An 18,866-nucleotide genomic window follows, 5' to 3' on the forward strand; every position below is an offset into this window, starting at 1 on the left:
GGGTCAACCGGGTCAAAGAAAGTCTGTGCGGGAACAAGGCATGGTTGCCATTGTCATCTGCAATTTCCAACAAGCTGGCTGCGAGGAGGCACCTTTGGGTTCCTTCCACTCTGCTATAGAGCTGCCCTATTGAACTCTTCCTTTATTTATTTGTTTGTTTGGTTTGTTGTTGTGTTGCTCATTTGTTTGTTTTTAAGCCAGGCCAAAGGATGGGGTGGTCTGGGGCCAATCCAGGGCCTCAGAGATGAAAACCATGAACTGGATGGAGAGATAGGTGATGCAAATAGAGGTTATTTAAGTTAAAGAAATCAATTCTTAGTTTAGAAGAATATCAATTTTCAACAGTCTGTGGGATTGAAGTGGCCCTGTGAACTACTTTTCAAAACAGAAAACCCTGGGAAAAACTGGAGACATCCACACTTTTAGAGAAATGGCACTTTCTAGAAGGACTTGGGCACTCGGCAATTCATATCGGGGGCCTATGTGGCTCACGGAGGTCCTAAGATAGAAACAGTCCTGGAACTGAAGTAATGAACAAGGAAACAGAAAGACAAGGAAGCCCCGGCCAGGTGGCTCAGTTGGTTCGAGCATCGTCCCGATGCGCCAAGGTTGTGGGTTTCATCTCTGGTCAGGGAAGATACAAGAATCAATCAATGAGTGCATGGATGAGTGGAACAACAACTCAGTATTTCTCTCTCTCTCTCTTCCTCTCTCTCTTGTCCCCCCCCCCCCCCGTCCTCAAGCTAGTTCATAGAAATAACAAAAGACAATGAAGTTAACGACAAAAGTATTGGTGTTCGTGTTTGCCTGTGATGAGGAAACTAAGACACGCTACAACAACAGAAATACTCAGCATCTCCAGAGTGTCTTTCTGAACAGCCTGCCCAAGAATCAGCTTCAAATGACTGAACAATAATCTGGATGGAGGTGGGGGGCGGAGGGGGTGGGAATCGACTTTCGTAGTAAGACGCACAGGTGGTTCTCTGCTTGGTAAAATACCACTGGCCTTTCCCCAGATCTATTCGAGCTCAGAGCACCCCAACCCCGTGGATCGAGGGCTCTTTGTTCTGAGTGAGCAGAGGTTTTTCGTGGTGTGCCAGTGTCTGTAAGATGGAGGGGCAGTCTTTCTTGCTACAATGGTTCCTTACCAGCATTGAATGACATTAAACATGCTCCTAAAACTCCATGCTCAATTAAATTCTCGCCTCGACCCCTCCCCCGCCCTCCACACAACACCTGTCTGGTGGTTGGAGTGATTCCGCAAGTGGGTAGGCACCGCTTCTCGACACGACACAGCAGTGAACCTTGGCCCAGAGAATTCTCAGCAAACGCTCCTGAGAAAGGACAAACTGCTGCTCCCGATGACGGGGGGGGGGGTCAACCTGGCTCAAGATCCACTTTCTAGAATCTGGGCCCTGGCGCCGAAGCGTTAATGAAATTGGACACGGTGCTATACACCTAGCTGCGTTACTGGTGGGGGCATTTTCTGACAGTGGACTTCTTCTGAAATCTCTCTCTCTCCAAGACAAACCAGCACCAGTACCCTCATTCTGTGGAGGAGAGAAGCCCGAGTCCCGAGAACGAAACAGTGGTCACTCAGGACTCCATGCACGGAGCTGACCATGACCTCCGCTCACCCATTGAACAACCTAAGGCTGAATCCTATGAGGAGGCACCAATGAAGTACTAAGTGATTATTCAAATCAACATGATTTTTAAAAATCCTCACCCAAGGACATTTTTCATTGCTCTGAGACAGAGAGAGAGAGAGAGAGAGACATTGATGTCAGAGAGAAACACCGATTGACTGCCTACTTGCACACGCCCTGACTGGGGATCGAACCCATAACCTGAGTACGTGCCCTGACCGGTAACCAAACCTGTGACCTTTCAGTCTATGGGACAATGCTCCAACCAGCTGAGCCACACCAGACAGGGTTCAACACGGTTTTCACACAGACATATCTAAGGGTGCCAGTGCCGCTTCAGAACCTGAGCTGACCACCGTAACTCCGCCTTGTTCCTGCTCGGCCCCTTCCGAGTAAAAGTCAGGGGCTCTGGCTCCAACCTCCGTCCCTCTCCTTAACTTCCAAAGCCCCACATGCCAAGCGATGAGATTGCACGTGGAAACACGTCCCCACAGGAAGCCCCGACAGAATTCCAGGGCCACAGCGCCTTTACCCCATCATCCACCTGCTGCAAAGACCTGTCTTCAGTCTGGCGTATTTTTTCCTCCCTTAGTTCAAGTCCATTCAAGGAGGCCTGAAATAAGCAAGTCACCTTTTTTTTTTTTTTTTGGCTTTTCTCAACTGCCAACTTAATGATAGGCGTTTATGATAAAGAAATACAGCTTCAGTGGTATTGTCATCAAGATGTCAAAGCAGAAGTGAAAATGAGATTAAGTCAGAGGACAGGGGAATTAGTGGCCCAATAGGAATAAACCCCGAAGGGGAAGGATGGAAAAGTTCCTGTTCTGGGCGGTGTAAAGAGAATGAACCCAGTCAGAGAAGCATTAAGTCAACAAACTTGAAATGAACCCTAACCTTAACAATGAAGTCACATTTCCCAGAAAATTCCCATTTATGATTTGGCAACAATAGTTTAGTGCTCTTCGAATGCACTCACAAATGCTGTCTTTATTAAATTTGCATAGACCGGTGGCTATGTGGTCATTTCAGCATCTTTCTCGAAATCAGACCTCGTGTTCTCGTTCGCAAGACGAAGTGACAAAGAAGGATGCTTATGTGCGACAGCCCAGCTCGGCGAATGAGCAGTTATTTGCGAACCAGCTTCTTAACACAGACATGGTACTTGTCAGCGTGGTGTGGGTTGGACTGGAAAAGCCAAACAGACAGAGCCCACGTTGAAGTCACAATATTTTCCTTTTTCTTTCCTGAGATTGGAAAGATGCTACAGCATTTATTTCCTGAAACAAACAACATCTCCCCAAAAAAGTCTCATCTTCAAACAGCTGGGTCCTGACTTCAGAAACACGATGTCCTTCTTTAGGAACAGCCTGCGGCCCAGTGACCCACAGGGGGGCACTATGAAGGCCAGGGGAGGGGGCCGCCTGCCTGTGAGCAGGAACACGTGGGAAAAGCCAGCGTGAGAGCAAACAGCTGCCTGTGGAAGTTGGGAAGGCATCCGGACTACGTCCAGACGGTCCGGGCCTTATATCCAGAAAGCTTCCTCTATTTGCCTTGCTTCCCTCAAAGTCTTGGGGTTGGAGGAACACAAAAGGCTCGCATTTCTCCCTCATCGGTGGCATGTTATAATTAATTGGTGATGGTCTTTGTTTCTTAGGGGCATATAAAACAATGGTGCATCTTAAAAGTCAAGGGCGTTTGAGGTTCAGTGACTAAAAGCTGCCATGCAAAGCAGGCCTATTAAGCGCCAGAAGCAGCTGCCCTGGGGACTCCTTTGCACCTGTCATTGTCAAATCTTTACAACCCCAGGGGGTGGGTATTCTCTTCTTCGTGTCCACAAGTGAGGAAACTGAGGTCGGGTGCAACCTGGCCACAGGCCAATAGTGGCTGAGCCAAGATCTGAATACAGCAGGAAGCAAGTTCAAGGCAGACGAGGCAACTGTGATAACGTACACGGAGAAAGCCAAGTTGCAAAGCCACACGAGACCACATTTGTGGTCTTTGCTATGGCATTTCTACAACTGCCATGGTTGGGACGAAGTTGTGTCCGAATCCTGAAGCCACTATCTCTGAAGTCACCCCTTCCCTGTCGGCCTCTGTGAGTCCCTTTCGTTGTTCTCCTTCTTTTGCTTATTGGGCCTGTCTGTCCATATTCCGTGCTCAGCACACCACACCACACCATCCTGCCTTCCCAAATAAACGAGCTCTCTGAAAGAGACCAGATGAATCCCCTATCAATCAAATTTATCAAAACGTTGCAGAAGACATGATCGCCATTAAAGACTGAGACCAAGAGACAGGATAAGTCACAATGTTTTAATCAACCAAAAGCAGAGATAAAGGCTGAATGAATTGGAGGCAAGAAAAAAGACCCAGAGCTGGATGCTTGGCTTCAGGGGCATTTCCTTTTGCAGGGAAAGAATGTAGAGCTTTTGGGTGTGCTCTCTCGGAGGAGGGGAGAGGTACTGTTTGACAGGTGTGCTATGTCGTTCTGTAAAAGGGCAGGAGGGTCAGTCTCTCTAGTCCCTGGTCTCTGTTTAAGGGCCTCTATTATGCGTGGGAATGAAAATCCTTCTTTTCAATAAGACATGACCAATAGGAATAGCAATATCCATGTCCTCACGTGCCACAGGGCAGTAACAGTCAATAACAGGGCAATAACCTTATTGAGGTGCTTGTGAGCATGGAAAATATTTCAAACTGGGCCCAGCCCACAGTAGGTACCCAATGCAGGTGAGCTTTCATCATCATCACCATCACCATCATTCTCATTTTCATCTGTACGACTGGAACAAGGCAATGTGTGGCCATGCGAGCCTCGCTGCCTTCAGCACAGCTGTGAGATAATACGACCCTGGCACCCTGTAGTGAAAGTGAGTCTAGGGACGTGGAAGACAGTTTCTAAGGAGCGGGCATGGGACTAAATCGCAGGGGATGTTGAAAGGTGTTAAAAGATGGATCTCCAAGAGGAAGAGACGGCATAAACAAAGGCCCAAGGGCACAAAGATAATCTGCCTATTTGGGTCACGGCAAAGAGGGTGATGTGGGTGGAGTGTAGTTTCCAAGCGCAGATTTAGTGAGAGGCGGGGCTGAGGGAGGACGAGGGGCCAGACCCTGATAAGTCCTGCATGTTATCTAAGGCATCTGAAGTCTTCCCTAGGAAGGCTAGCTTCCCAAGGGCTTCTCAGCTGTATAGATAGAGCTGGACAAGGTGGTTGATCAGCCCTGCCGGTCTCCATTCCTAGCCCCTTCGCACGGCAAAGGTCCCATCAAGAACAGTCCGAGTGTGCAAGGGAAATAGATCCCTTGAGAGGAACCTACAAGGACAGGAGTGAGATGCGGGTCCCTGACATCCCAGGCTCGTGGGAGTGGTTTCTAAACACCCACTTTTAATCACATTTTAAAATGTCTAAAATACCTCTTTTTATATCTCATAATCTACGGCACGTTAGAGCTACATGTCAGTGATATTTCCTTCTTAGCGGCACACAAAATAAGGATGCATCTTAAAATCCACGGTTTTGAGACGTGATGCATTAGAGCTGCCTCCCAAGTGCCAGAGTGGAGCCAGGGGCTTTACACCTGTCACCTTCAATCCTCCACACCCCTAGGAAGCCAGCCTCCCGTTCACCTTTGCAGGGGAGGGAACTGAGGCCAGCTTCGGCGAAGCCGATTGCCACCCAGTGCAGATTTCCCCAAATACTGAAGAACATGAAGCAAGTCGGACATTTCGGGGAAGAGGTCAAGGGGGTGTGTGTGCAGGGTCAAGGCCACGAAGCCAACCCAGGAAGGAGGGCAGAGTTCACACTGGAGCACAATTCAACCCCCACTTCCGGATGTGAGAGGTTAGGAAAGAAACAGAAGACACCAACCACAGAAACCACAACAACCCATTTGTGGGCGGGGCATGAGACACCCTCCGAAATTTCCGTAAAGGAAGGACAAAGGCAAGGTTTGCCATCTAAACAAACTCATCCAAGAGCCCCTTCCTTGCCCGTTGTTCAACTTGAAATACCCAGAGAATTCTGAGGTTAAAACATGATCTTGGTTGGAAGAATCTTGAGAAAGAAAAGTGCACCCTATGGTTTTAGACCGACAATGGAAACGTTTGTTTATCTCTGGCCAAAGGCACATTTCAGCAAGCTGTTGGGAATCTGAAAAAACGGAATCGACCCCAGCAGAAGGCTTCCCGAGGACAGCGAGCACATCCGGGGAGTTCAGGCCTCCCTCCAGGACCCTTCAGTACCAGCAGCACTACATACACTAAGACAGATGGAGGAGCTGTTTCCAGACTCTTCCCTGCAGTCTCTGCTTGCAGTTCACCTTCCCCCTGAGCCTACAGAGGCGGGTGGGAGTGGCGGGGAAGGCGGGTCAGACCCGAGTCCCAGTTCCGTGGTTGGCCTGCACATCTCTCCTTGGGCCAGGCTCCTCCACTAACCTTCTAGAAATGCCCCCCCCCCCCCCGCCCCCGCCCCCGCAGACTGTGTTGTCATCTCTGGGCGCAGGCCTAGGAGTCCAGAGACCTCCTCGGTGCTAGCCCAGATCTGACGGTGAATCAACAGTGAGTCATTAGCCCTTTTTTCACATGGCCTTGTCCTCTAGGAATGCTGATCTGTCATTCTCTGATATCTTTATACTAAGGATGCTGAGAGGAAGTTGCATCAGCACTTTCGCATCAGGGAGACGTCATCACACAAAAGGTGCAGCTCCTGAAGTCGACCCCAGGGGCCGCTGTGGAGACACAGAGGGCTCCACGGCCCTGAGTGGTCCCCACCTGCCCCTCCTACTACCAAGCCCGGCCTCCGTGGTGGTAGGGAGTCCTCCGGAGAGGCTGCAAGCAGGCTGGCCTCATTTGGCAACAAAGACGGCCCAACGGCGTCGGTTATAAACAGCCTATTTCTTTGAGGGTTTTTCCTAGTCCTTGAAAAGTAAAAGAAGGAGCAGAGAGGAAATCCTGACAGAGAACGTGGCCTAAGTTTAACGCAACCACAATTAGACACTAGAATTAGCACAAGCAATGATGCAATAAAAATGCAAGAATTAAAGCCGGCCTGTTGTGTTTGTTAAGAACTCTGCCAGTGAGCAAAAGCCAAGGGGCTTCGTCTGCCTTTGATCTCTCTCTCTGTCTCTGTTTCTCTTTTGCACACACCCACACACAGAGGATCTCAAAAAAATAAAACCCCTGAACATTAAGCAAAAATACAGCTATGTTCCAGCAACTGCTAAGATTTTCCTTCACTGGGCGAGTGGCCCACTGTCCAGCAATTTGTGCACAGAAAGGCATACTCACGAATGGAATCTTAAGTCGCATTTCCCCAAAACACAGTGCAACTGGGATTCATTCTACGTCCTACGATTTCACTAAGGAGATAACAGCGGAAACAGACAGGGACAGTGTTGGATAAGAAGTGCTTAATTAACCTTCACGTGAAACAGTGACACAAGAAACCTCACCGTGATGTTTCGGGCTGTATACTTCAGTTTATCTAGTTCAATAGGATGGGGTAAACCAACATGGTTACTGGCTTTTTTTTGGTTGCCTGGCTTGGAGAATCCCTTGTTGATGAACATGAGTTGCTTGTTTTCTTTGCAAGGAAAATCCAAGATAATTTCTCACTTCTCTTTGTTCTGACGGACATCACGTTGCTGCTGACTGAGTTACTGATGGGGTGCGGGGAGGCACACCTTTCCTTAGGCTAAATGAATGGGAAGCTTGGGTGCCTCTAATTTAGGTGTTTTAAGATCCTTTTAAAAAGCCTATATACTATACAAAATGGTCCAATTCATACTCCTGTTTAGTTAACATAACTTTCTGATTATCTTTCTATGCGAAGCTCTCGTTTTAATGTCCTTTTGATCACAGATATTTTATTTTTAGGTGATTACTTTGAAAATGGTATTACTAAAAAAACAAAACAAAAACAAAATAAAATAAAATCGTCTTACTAGCAGAATTCAGTACCCCCAAACAAATATCGGGCTCACCGGGGCTTCTCCATGTGGGCGTTACTGTCATGCTGGGCTCCATAATTCTCTGATGGGGGGGAGGGGGAGGCAATGCTCTGTACATTCCAGGATGGTCAGCGGCATCTCTGGCCTCTCCCCACCAAATGCCTCTAGCACCTCTCCACGCCCAGTCAGGACAACCAAAAATATCACAGGACTCTGCCAAATGTATCCTGAGAGGGGGTTGGGGGGTGGTGTGCGTGGAGGTGGGGGGCGGGGGTGGGAATCACCGCAGTTACAGCCAGGACAAGTGCCCGATTTGTAGCTATGAAAAAGGGCAAGACAGAAAGTGTCACTTTTGGTTTCTCTCTCTTTTGATTCTCCAAGCCTCTACCGACTGTAACTGCCAATCATTTGACACCTTGTCTCGTTAAGGTAGTCATTCTTGCTAAATTTCTAAAGCCTTGCACAGTGTCTTTTGAAAAGATGTGTCTGGAACTTCAAATGGGTTGTCCAAAGAACGAGAAACCCACCAAATCCCACTAGGTGAACCATCAGTAAACCGAAGCACAAACCCACTGTGACCCTTAAACTAACAGCATGTGAAAAGACCAATCTGCATAAATCCAAAACGAATCAGACTCCTTCTTTAAGTGTTGACGCAGTATTATTTATATCCCATAAATACCTTTCTTGACTAAAATTCATCCTAGGAGACTGGCAACAGGCCAGTTCTATTCATATTTACTGTATTTATATAGCACGCTGGGCCAAGGATAATATTTAAGACAAAATATGCCTGAAGGCATATACAATATCTCTTATATTTTTACTTTTAAATTTCCACGTTGCTAAAAATATTTAGTCTGAACTGTATAAAATGTCCCACCAAGGGCTATCAGCAATCTGTAATGATATATAGCTCATTGAGTATAATTAGAGCATATTTGTAACATTTGAGCCACAGTTACTCCCTGAACACTAATAAGTTGGTGGTAAAAAATGAACCAGTGATCTTTCCCATGCCTCCGGCTCTGAGCCTCATGACCCTCGCCGAAGTCACTGCAAGAAGTGGCAGGCATAGTCCCTCCCCACTGCCACCGCTCAAGTCCTAAAGGGGAAAAGTTGGTATAGAATTCGGTGCTGTACTTTTCAATTTGCTCTTTAAAAATACGGTGGAGTGGTTTTCTTCTTTCTTCCTTTTTTTGGGGGGGAAGGGTTTACTATATTCCAGTACAACTAGAAAGTGCTGGAAAATCCGTTAACCTACTTTCTATAACATAGTCCACAGTCCTCGCACAGTAAGCTCAGGTCTGCAGTTAATACAGTTTCCTGCTCCTAAACCTCCATGCACGAGCCAGGCTTGAAGAAGCCTGTATTTTTTTTTTGTATGAAAACGGATAGTACCTATTTTTTTATACTGGACTAGTTAGAAGTTTTCACTTCTTTGGTGGCTGGGGGTGGAGAGGAGAAGGGTATCTGCCCGCTGATCTTAGAGGCCATCTTCTGAAATCCTAATACCCTGAGGATTTTCCTGTTTGGTGATGACCGTGAACCTGGGTCAGATCATCTCAGCCCTCTGAACTTTCACGCGCTTGAAAGAACAAAGGGTTAGTAGCTCCCTGGGTAACTCACTCTCTCCACACCTAATGACGAACTCAGAGCTCCTCTGTGAAAAAGTGCTGTCAGCTCACTAGCGCCTTTGCAGGCAAACAGCCTACGGGGCTGACCTGGTCAGGTTCTGTGTAACATAGGTGTTTGTCTGCCCAAATACTGGCAGAAACCATGCACGTGCTAGAGAAAGCAAACTGACTCAACCCCCTGTTTGCTCTCAATGGCTTTGGACTAATTACAATGAACTTTTCTTGCCTAAAATCTCCTTGGCTCCACCCCAGACAGAAAGCTTTGCTTTCCGCAGGGCATAACCGGGGTGGGGTGCATTTATCACCACAGAGGTGGATGGTGCTGTGATAATGACAATAAAATCATCCTGCCTGCCGGGCTCCCTGCCTCTGCTCTCTGCCCCTGAACAAGAGGAGAAACTGCGGCCCAGGCCAGGTCAAGGGGGAAGACTGGGCTGAGCCACCCGGATCCTGAGGCTATCAAGTAGGAGACAGGGCAAGTCACAGAGCTGTGACTTGTCCAGCTAAAACTAAAAATTAAGAGGAAAGCCCCACCCCACAATTAGAACCTCGAGGATGGAATGATCGAGATGGCCATATTATCTATTTAGGAGAGACAGGGAGCCTCTCTGAAGGCAGCACGTATATAGGGCGATGAATGGGGTGGGGAGAAGCAGGCAACCAATGAAAAGTTTACAACTTGGGGTTTGGACTAAGCAAATGTGGAAGCTTCCCACCCCCCCCCAACCCCCCGCCCTTTTTCTCCTTCTTACTGGTATTTAACCCTCTCAGGTGTCAGTGGATCCTTCTTCTTGTCTTTCCTTTTTTTTTTAAGAACTTGGAACTAATTCTAAGCTAACTGTCCCCCTCCCAACCCCCCCAAGGAACTCCCCAATAAATCACTTCACTCTCATTGCTACTGTCTACCAGCTGGGTTTGAAGTCACTGCCCTTGGAGAAGGGGGTTTATTTATTTATTTTTTAAAGTCAGCTGTGTTCTACTCTATCTGAGATTTGGGAATGCACCCAAGTAAATGCAGGAGCCCAGGGCTCAGGAGGGAGAAAAATAAACGCATAAGAAAAATGACCTGCTAGACCACGAGCTTAAGAAGGCAGGTTTGAGTGGATTCTGGAAAATAACGTGAAGTCAACCCCCCTTCAGCAACGTCAGAAGCAAAGCTGTCCTTTCCAACACTCCAGGTGACATCAAAAAGGGGCCGAGGTTACAAGAGCTGGCCTTTGGGGAACGTAAACACCTTGCTGTGGCAATAGGTTCAGGAGTCGGGGGTTCGGAGGTGGGTTTTTTGAGAGGTTTCACCGGACCGGGTTTGTCTTGGCGATGCTGACACTTTTGGGGGGAGCTCGAGACAATAGGGAAGCTGGGGGAGCCATTTGATAGGTCGGCACGGAGAGGGGCGCCTTCCGGAGAGCCTAGCTGAGCCACTATTTTTTAACCCTTCATGCACCAGCTGGACCGCCCATCGGGGCCAAGAAAAGAAACCCACCGAGGTTTCCCCGCTGAACTCGGCCCAGGAAGCCCCTCTCGGGTGACAGAAAGGAGCTGACTGCTAGCTGGTGGCCGAGCAAAGAATTTCAGGGGCGAGAAAGAGAGTAACGCCTTAGAAAGGCCGGAGGCGAGGGCGGGGGAAGGGAGGAATGGAGAAAGTACAGTCGAAAGGCAAGGTTTTCAAGCCTAAATTTCTCAAGCACCCAAGTGGAGAGGAGGCGGATGGGACTAGGGACAGGAAGAGGGAAGACCGAGCGGGGACACGGACAGGGAAGGACGATCCCTGGAGTGGGGGCCGTTTGGAGAGACTCGGGCAGCGCTAAGCCTCGGGGAATGGCAGTAAAAAGCAGTACTTACTTTCCGAGGATAAGTAGGGCGTCCGGTCTATCTTGTAAACCTCCTTCGCGTAATACTCCTCGTCGCTGCGCTCCCGCTCGCAGGCGGCAGCTCTGCGGCTCGCCTTCTCCTGCAGCAAGTCCCTGGTGCTGTTGTAGATGGAAATCACCTCCGGGGGGACGTCCTCGGGTTCGGGGTACTCTTCTGGGGGGCTGGTGAGCTTCAGCTTGCTCAGGATCTGCCCGCGGATCGCCTCGATCCTCTTGCGCATGAACTGTTCCATGTCCAGCGTGCTGCAGGTAGACAGACTGAGCGCGGCCGTGACCAGATGCAGGAGCCCCAAAGCGCTCAGCACACAGTAGTGCATTTTTTTAAAGGTGAAAAAAAATTTAAGTAAAAAAAAAAGTATAAAAAAAGGAAAGAAAGAAAAGAAACCAACCAGTCTCAAAGTACAGATCAGGTAGATTTTTTTTTTTAATGCGAAACTTTTGCAAACGACCGAGTCAATCAATGTCCAATAGTGGGGGGAAAAGGTATCTTGCTCGAACTGCTTTAAAAAGAAAATGCCAGTAGTTCCCAAAGTGGAAGTATTAATACACGATGGGCAGGGGGAACCCTCACTTGGGGGAGTAAGAAAAAGTTTTCTTGGAGCGACGAGGTTGGGGTGGGGGAGAGACGAGTAGCTATCAGGCAGAAGTGAATTTGAGAGGAGAACACGGAGTTCAGTGTGTCAGTTTCGGGTGCGGAGTGGCGGATCTGAACTCGGCTCCTCCGGCCAAGAGGGAAGAGATGAAGAGGTCCCGGGGCCAGCAGCTGGCGGGCGGGCGGGAGGGGCGCAGCGAGAGCACCGCGAGGGCCGCGCGGCCGTGATTTATATATTTAAGGCAGGAGCGGCTGGGCCCCGCGATCCACTGCGGCGCTGGGAGCAGGAGCAGCAGCAGCAGCAGCAGCAACAGCTCGGGAGCGGAGGAGCGCACACGTGTGTGAGGGTGTGAGTGTGTGTGTGAGTGTGTGTGTGTGCGAGCGCGCGCGTGTGCGCGCGCTTGGCGCGGCGTGCGGAGGTGGCTGCGCTGCGCTGGGCGCTCGGGACGCGCTCAGGTCGGCGGCGGCCGCTGTGGCTGCTGCCAAGGAGGCGAGGATCCTTCCTGGAGCCGCGCGCTGTGGCCTTCACCCCGGCCGGAGCGTGCCGGCCCGCCCGGTTACTCCACGTTGCTGCCGCCGCCGCCGCCGCTGGCAAACGCGTCCAGCCTCCAGCTCCCTCCTTCTCCTGCTCCTCCTTCTCCTCTCGCTCCAAACGCCAACCCGGCAACAGGCGGCGGACGGCCGCCGCCGTGGCTTTCACCCCCAGGGGCCGCTGGGGGCAGCTTTTTTCCTAGGGGGGTCGCACTAGTAGGGCTTCCCTTGGACGCCCACCCTTTCCCAGCTCTCCTGGTTGCTCTGCTCCTTGGACTTTCTCGCTTAGGGGAGGTCGGCAATAGGCACCCTGAAATCGACCCTCCTGCTTTCCCCTCCTGCGGCCAGCAGCCTCTCGGCCCGGATCCCGAATGGCTCCCTGGACCGTTACACTAGTTCTCCATCCCTTTCCCCAGCCTCCTTCTCTCTCTCCTTCTCTCTCTCTCTCTCTCTCTCTCTCTCGCTGGGAGCTTCTGGAGCGCCCCTTGACGCGAACCTTCTGCTGCCAGCAGATAACATCACGGGCTTGCCTGGGAGGAGAGATTTATAAATTCCCTCTGAACCACGTGTTTGCCTTCCACAAAGTGACGTGCTAGGATTATAGTCAGGAGTCCTCTCGTTCGCTTCGACCACGAGCTGGCCCCCGAACCGCTGCGGGGAGGGGGGGCGGGGGGGGCAGGGCAGGGGGCGGTGGCGTGTGCGCCCTGACAACGGTGATTTACGGTAGTTACTTTATATAGTCATTTTGGCCCCGTCTGCTACAGGACACGCTGTCGGGCCTCCCGTTTGAGTTAGCGGGGCTCGCGCACTCACAGGCTCCCGGTGGAATCGCCTGCTCCAGAAGGGAAGTCTCCCCTCCTGTGGTGTACACTGTACACAAACACACACGCCAGTGAGCACCAGCTTGCCCTGGGCGAGGCCAGCCCTGAGACCGCCTTCCCATCTGACAGTCACCTGTCTTTTTAGCGGAACCCCTTCCCGCCTTCCCTGACACCAGTCTAGTGCCTGTGTCCTAAGGCGTGATTGTGACAGTTCGTTACAGTCTAGCTCTCCATCTGACTTCGCACTACTCCCCACAGACCTCCCTGCTTTCTACCCACAGCATGAAGCATACTGGTGTGTGGAACGGTTGGAATGAACGGGTGTCTTCTTCCACCGCTGCCTACGCCACTTCTTGATACGGCTTTCTCTCCACCTTTTTCTCAGGCTGGACAGCCCCCCGAAGCTTCAGTCTTTCCAGCACATACATCCAGGAAGCTGGGACGGTGTGTGATGTCCACCATCGCCCATGACACTGCGTTTGACATTTCCTCTCAGCCTCGTCCAAAGGAGGTGAATAGAAGAAGGGTTCTTGCCACTGTGCATCGCTCCCTTTCTCTTGTATTTCGCGCTAACCCTCTGGCTACTCAAAGTCCACATTTGCATTTCCTCGTGGCCACGGCCACGCTGATAGGTGATTTAAAAGGGAAACCCTGTTGAGTCTTCCCCCCAGTTCAAAGCCTCCATATGATTCCCTAGTTACGCGTTCCTTTATTGTAGGAAGGTCCCAAGAAACTTTCTGACTTCCTTTCCCAACTCTGCAAAGGAGGCATGATCATCACCATCACCGCTGTTCTGCAGACGAGGAGAGAGGTTCCGTGGTTAGGTCAAGACGGCAGGAAGTGCTAGGGCTGGATTCTGCAGTCGGGGTTCGTCGTCTACACGCTTACCCACCACGGACTTCTGAGACCACTGGTGCCGGGATACGCCTTTACAAACAAGGATTTGGCGGTGATGTGAGTTTGCGAGATGCTGGGTGCTCTGTTACAGATGCAGAGTCCCCATCATACATTCAAGGCTCTGAGAATTTTGCAGAAAGCTGTTCAACTCTTTTTAACCCAGTGCGTTCCAAATTCCCTTGAACATGCATTCCCCGCCCCCCTTATTAGCACACGTCAGAAGACTCTGGAATAAAGGAATTGTTCCAATACACTTCTGAATAATTCTGAAGGGTACCTACAAATCGGCATGGGCGGGGGCCTTTCCTCAAGGCCAGTTTCAAACGGAAGCGACTGTACAAGACAACACTCCAACAGCCAAAGCGAAATGGACTCGAGTGGCATGAAGTTGTCACCCTGAGTTCAGTTGGAAAGGGCAATGATCTAGCTATACACAGTGGGACAAGAGTGACTATCTGACCACTGGGACAATGCCGATGACGTAGGCTGTGGCTCCCTCAAGCAGGGAGACCACCTTTGTGGTACAGACACACCTGAGGTTAGGGGACTAAGATCCGAGTGTGGACAGAGCGACAGAAGTCCATTCCCATCCCTTCTAGAGAAACAGCCCAGACTGTACATTCTTCTGGCCACCCCCCCATCCAGTATGAACATACACTTTTGTCCACAATTCCTGGTTTGTTGGACACTGGCTCCTTACTTTACAATCCCTCAGACCCCTGGTCTATTCCTAAGGGGCTTTTATTTTCCCCAAAGCCCAGGAAGGCAGGACAGGGGAGGGGTTGGTGAAACCTTCTGGTGTAGGTGAGCCCCTCTCTCCCTTTCAGGTGAGCAACCCCTTGATGGTGCAACAGGTCGGACTCTCAGAGCTGCCTCCCTGTAGCTAGAAAAGTCCTTCTTGTATTAAGTAACTCTTCGGACGTCTTTTCATCTCTGTATTCAAAAAGTGAACATTCACTGTAGTTAATGAGCCCTCAGTGTATGCTAGGGACCTTGCACAGTCTTCCTAGTAAAATGGTGTCTAACCCGCACAGGCCTTCCTGATTACCGCACAGAGGCGGGAGGGCACAGTGGTTAAAGGGGCCAGCTCCAGAGTCAAGTTTTCCTGGCCTCAAATTTCCGTTTTTTCCTGGCTTTGTGATCTTGGCCAAGTTACTCAGACCCTTTGTGTTAGTTTCTTCATCTGTGACTTGGGACACCCATTGTGCAAACAGTGTTCAAGTCATTGTGAGGACCGACCCACCCAAGGCACAGAAGGCACTCCTCACACAGCCTGGCACCTACTCACTAAACGTGCTCACTAAACGCTCCTCGCCAGTTTCTTAAGCTCTGGCTTCTGCACCTTTGTCAGAGGTGGGTGATAAAGCACGCGGCCCCCACGTCTTCTCAGCTGAGAATAGAATGAAAGAGCTAGGGAAGCGGCAAGTTTGGTTCGTACCTCCTGGCAGTTTCTGTTAAGGACAAGGTCAAGATCGTCAAACACTATATTTTGAAGAACAAATTATTGGTATTTTGCCCCCAGTAATTGTAGGAAATACAAAAGAAAACCCCCTCTTGATGAATAGAATTCGGACTGCCCTAGTCCTGTTCTGTCCAGACTGAAGAGTAAGTAAGGTCTCTGACTGTTTGACACCCTACAACGGAATTCTCTGTCTCCCAGCTCAGGGGGGAGCGGGCGCAGCTGTTTCGGCCACCGGCCTTCTCGGCTCCTCAGTGGGCCTGGCACTCGAGTCACGTGGGATTCCTACAAGGGGCTACACAAATGTTTGCTATGAAACCAGCAGCTCCTTCTGTTCTGGAATTTTATTCCTGTGGATCCCATGTAAGAGTTTAAGATCTAACAGGTCCTTCCTAACTCTAGTGGAGGGATAACTCCATCCAGAACAAAGCTGAAAGCTTTGTGCAGGGGTCTCGGGCACTGAAAACCAGGGCACGAGGAGAAAGAACCATTTGGACCTGCTGTGACTGATTACGTAGTACTCTAGGAGGGACACTTGGTAAATGCAACATAACTCCTTAATGTGAAAATATACCAAAAGCCCTTTAAGTTCTCACTCTTTTTTATTAATGTTATTAAAAGTTTTTTTATTGTTGTTCAAGGGCAGTTTTCTGCCTTCCCCCAGCCCTCCCCCCGACCCCAGCCCTCCCCACCTCCCTCCCCCATTCCCACCCCCCCCCCTTGTTGTGGCCCATGTGTCCTTTGTAATTGTTCTGTGGACCCTTCACCCTTTCCCCCATTACCCCCTCCCCTCTCCCTTCTGATCACATAATTTGATATTTGCTACAAATGAAAAACAATGTTTGGTCTACAGTGTTTTTTATCTCGCCCGTTCTGTGCGCATTTCTGTAGAGAAACGCGTTTCTGCTCTCCACAATGAAGGGGCAAGGTTAGGGATTTGCCCCAGAACAGCAGCCCAGTTATTACTCCCATTCTGTTCCCTGCAGGTTAATCGAGAGAGAAGCGAGGAGAACGGAGGGGATGATGGGCAGGGAGGAGTGGTGCCTAAGGGGAAGATCAGAGGTGGTGGAAAGGTAAAGGGACAGAGAGTGGAGACAGGGACAGGGACAAGCAGGGGCCTCAAGGGTTTGAGGCTTTAATGGAACCCTGTGGGGGCCAGTTATCTCCCCCCTGGGGCTCTTCTGCCCCACAGGCCTTCACACTTCAGGGGGAGTCTTTCCTGTGGAGGCCTCTCAGCGGCCTGGGCTTTGTCAACCCAGGGCCTGCTGCGGTCAGCTGCCCTTCTGCTTTCCTGCCCCTTTGGCTCTAGTGACTGATATAAATAAATAGCAATTAGTGACGGACATAAATAAGTGATCACTGTGGGGACAGTTGTCGGACAGTCTATGGCAATGCACCTAGTAAAATGCCAACGTTCATCATGAGAAGCCAGCAGCAGAGTTTGCCTCGGTTTTTAGGGCAGCCCGACACGACACTCAGCCTTACAGAATCTCTGCCGCAGCTTCACTCAGCCGACCACCCAGGGCCCACAGACCCACCCGGAGTGAGGGCCAGGCTCAGGCTGCTGGGAGGCAGGGGGAGAGAGAGAAGTATGCTCCAAGTAGAAAAAAGGAACATAAAATGGAGGAAGGGGAAGAAATGGCAAGTGGTAGAGAAAAACATCATTATGTTCTCATAATTAAAATAGTGTGACATTAAAAAAAAGCAGTATGACAACATAAAGTGAAATCTTGATTTTTTTAAAGAGACATCGTCTTAAATAGATTTATCTGTCATCATTTCAGTGGGCTTCGTAGGCTGTGTGAAATCCCAACGTGTAAATCTCCATTAGCAGTTTCAGACAACGTTTCAAACAACCTTCCCTTTCGGCTGCCTCCATTATTCCCACAATTAAAAAAATGAAAACAGAAACCAACAGGCAACAGCAACTGCACGTAGAGAAAAAACCTGGTGGTAGTTTTTGTGTTGCTGTTGTTAGAACAAAAACGAGCATGCAAGTTTAAGAAGCCACGTGGAAGTGTAGTCTCATAACTACTTTACAAAGCGAAGCTGTGAGGGCTGTTCTGGTTTGTGCGACTGGAGACCGGTAGCAGCTTCGCCCCTGTCACTATGGTGACCGTGGAGCTGATCACACAGGCCTGAGCGTTTTCAGCACGGAAGGGGAAACTGCTGGTGCATCAGGGGTGAAGAGGGACTGCCCCTCAAGTCACTCAATTTAAAATGAAGCCGCTTTAAAATCTGAATCTGTCAAACACATCAGACTTCCACATTTTCTTGGTTATAACAGCGGTATATTTCGTGTATTTCCAAGCCTGTTTTTCCTTTGCCCAAGCTGCAGATCCGAGTAATCCCTACCAGAACTCTCATTGGAAGGTGCTTACTGTGTGATTCTAGCATTTATGTAAATATGCACCACCTGAGAACTGAAGCCCCCAAAGGGTGCAGGTCAAGATCCTGGCCCACCTCCCAGAGGGAGAGGAAGAGGGAGAAGGGGATGACGACTGGGGGTGAAGGAGCATTGCATGCATTCTGTCTACAGCCAAACTCATTTTTAAATTTAGGAAAATCAACAATAGATTAAGAATCCAAACCGTGGCCATGAATAATGTCCCCATCCCATTTCAGTGAATGGGAAAACAGAAGTGGGTGTCTTCAGTCGGCTGTTACAAAGCTGTGGTGCGGATGGCTCGCCCAGGGCTGGCTTTTGCGGGTCCGTGTGGTGGACGTTAAGGGCTGCACAGCGCCGGGAGCACCTGGGACTGGCTTCACCTAACGGAAAGGGCTGTGTTCCCTGTGACCCTGAAACGTTTTATGATCAAAATCCCTTCAATTTCTAGGTTTTTTAAAAAGATTATCCCAGTTATATCTATGTGTCCTTTTAGGTACAGAATCAGTATCTTTACGGTTCCCATCACGTGGCAAGCTACCTACTATAAACCACAGAAATAAATCTAAAGATGGCCTGCATCGCGAGCCAGAGACTTCAGACACACACACAAATTTTGGCTCCCCGGTTACTAGAGATAACAAGTTTTCGTTTTTCTGTTGAAGAGGTTTGTGATATGAACACAGGTCCTTAAACAGCAGACTATTTCCATATAATTCTGCTCATGCCGGTTGTAGCCATTACAGCGAATCAATGTGGTGATTGTCCGGATGGTTCAAAGAGGAGCCAGCCCCTCCTCTGGTCGTGGGGGAAGAAAACCGCCTCAGTTAGTTCAGTGAGAGCCTAACCACGCCACCTAGAGGACAGCAGAGGTACATCTCACAGCTTGTTTGGGGAAACCAACCTGCTGTTTTCTCTGGGTGCTTTCATCACAGCTTGTTAAACAGTCTCACGATGCCATTTTTCCTGTAAATTCTTACTTAAAACCATAATGAACAGTTTCCAGTTTCACGTCAAGAACATATTCCATTGACTGGTTGGAGGAAAGGCACTATATAACAAAAATTCCTGCAC

At 49.7% G+C, this 18,866-nt stretch overlaps 1 protein-coding gene across 3 annotated transcripts in view; it reads right to left on the minus strand.

Annotated features, from left to right (window-relative positions):
• The window catches only part of TGFB2 (transforming growth factor beta 2), a 65,719-nt gene extending 52,962 nt beyond the window's left edge, over positions 1–12,757 (minus strand). The window contains exon 1 of one of the 3 annotated variants that reach the window (XM_037069390.1): positions 11,078–12,757. In XM_037069390.1, the coding sequence (XP_036925285.1) occupies positions 11,078–11,423 (346 nt within the window). In that variant the 5' untranslated portion in view covers positions 11,424–12,757. The remainder of the gene's footprint in view (positions 1–11,077) is intronic. The other 2 variants (XM_037069387.1, XM_037069388.1) reach the window with 2 other exon arrangements.
• Between the last annotated feature and the right edge of the window lie 6,109 nt (positions 12,758–18,866).

The sequence above is a fragment of the Sturnira hondurensis genome, unplaced genomic scaffold (assembly GCF_014824575.4).
Source record: "Sturnira hondurensis isolate 20B ecotype Veracruz unplaced genomic scaffold, ASM1482457v3 Scaffold0018525, whole genome shotgun sequence".
In the NCBI taxonomy this organism is placed as follows: Eukaryota; Metazoa; Chordata; class Mammalia; order Chiroptera; family Phyllostomidae; genus Sturnira; species Sturnira hondurensis.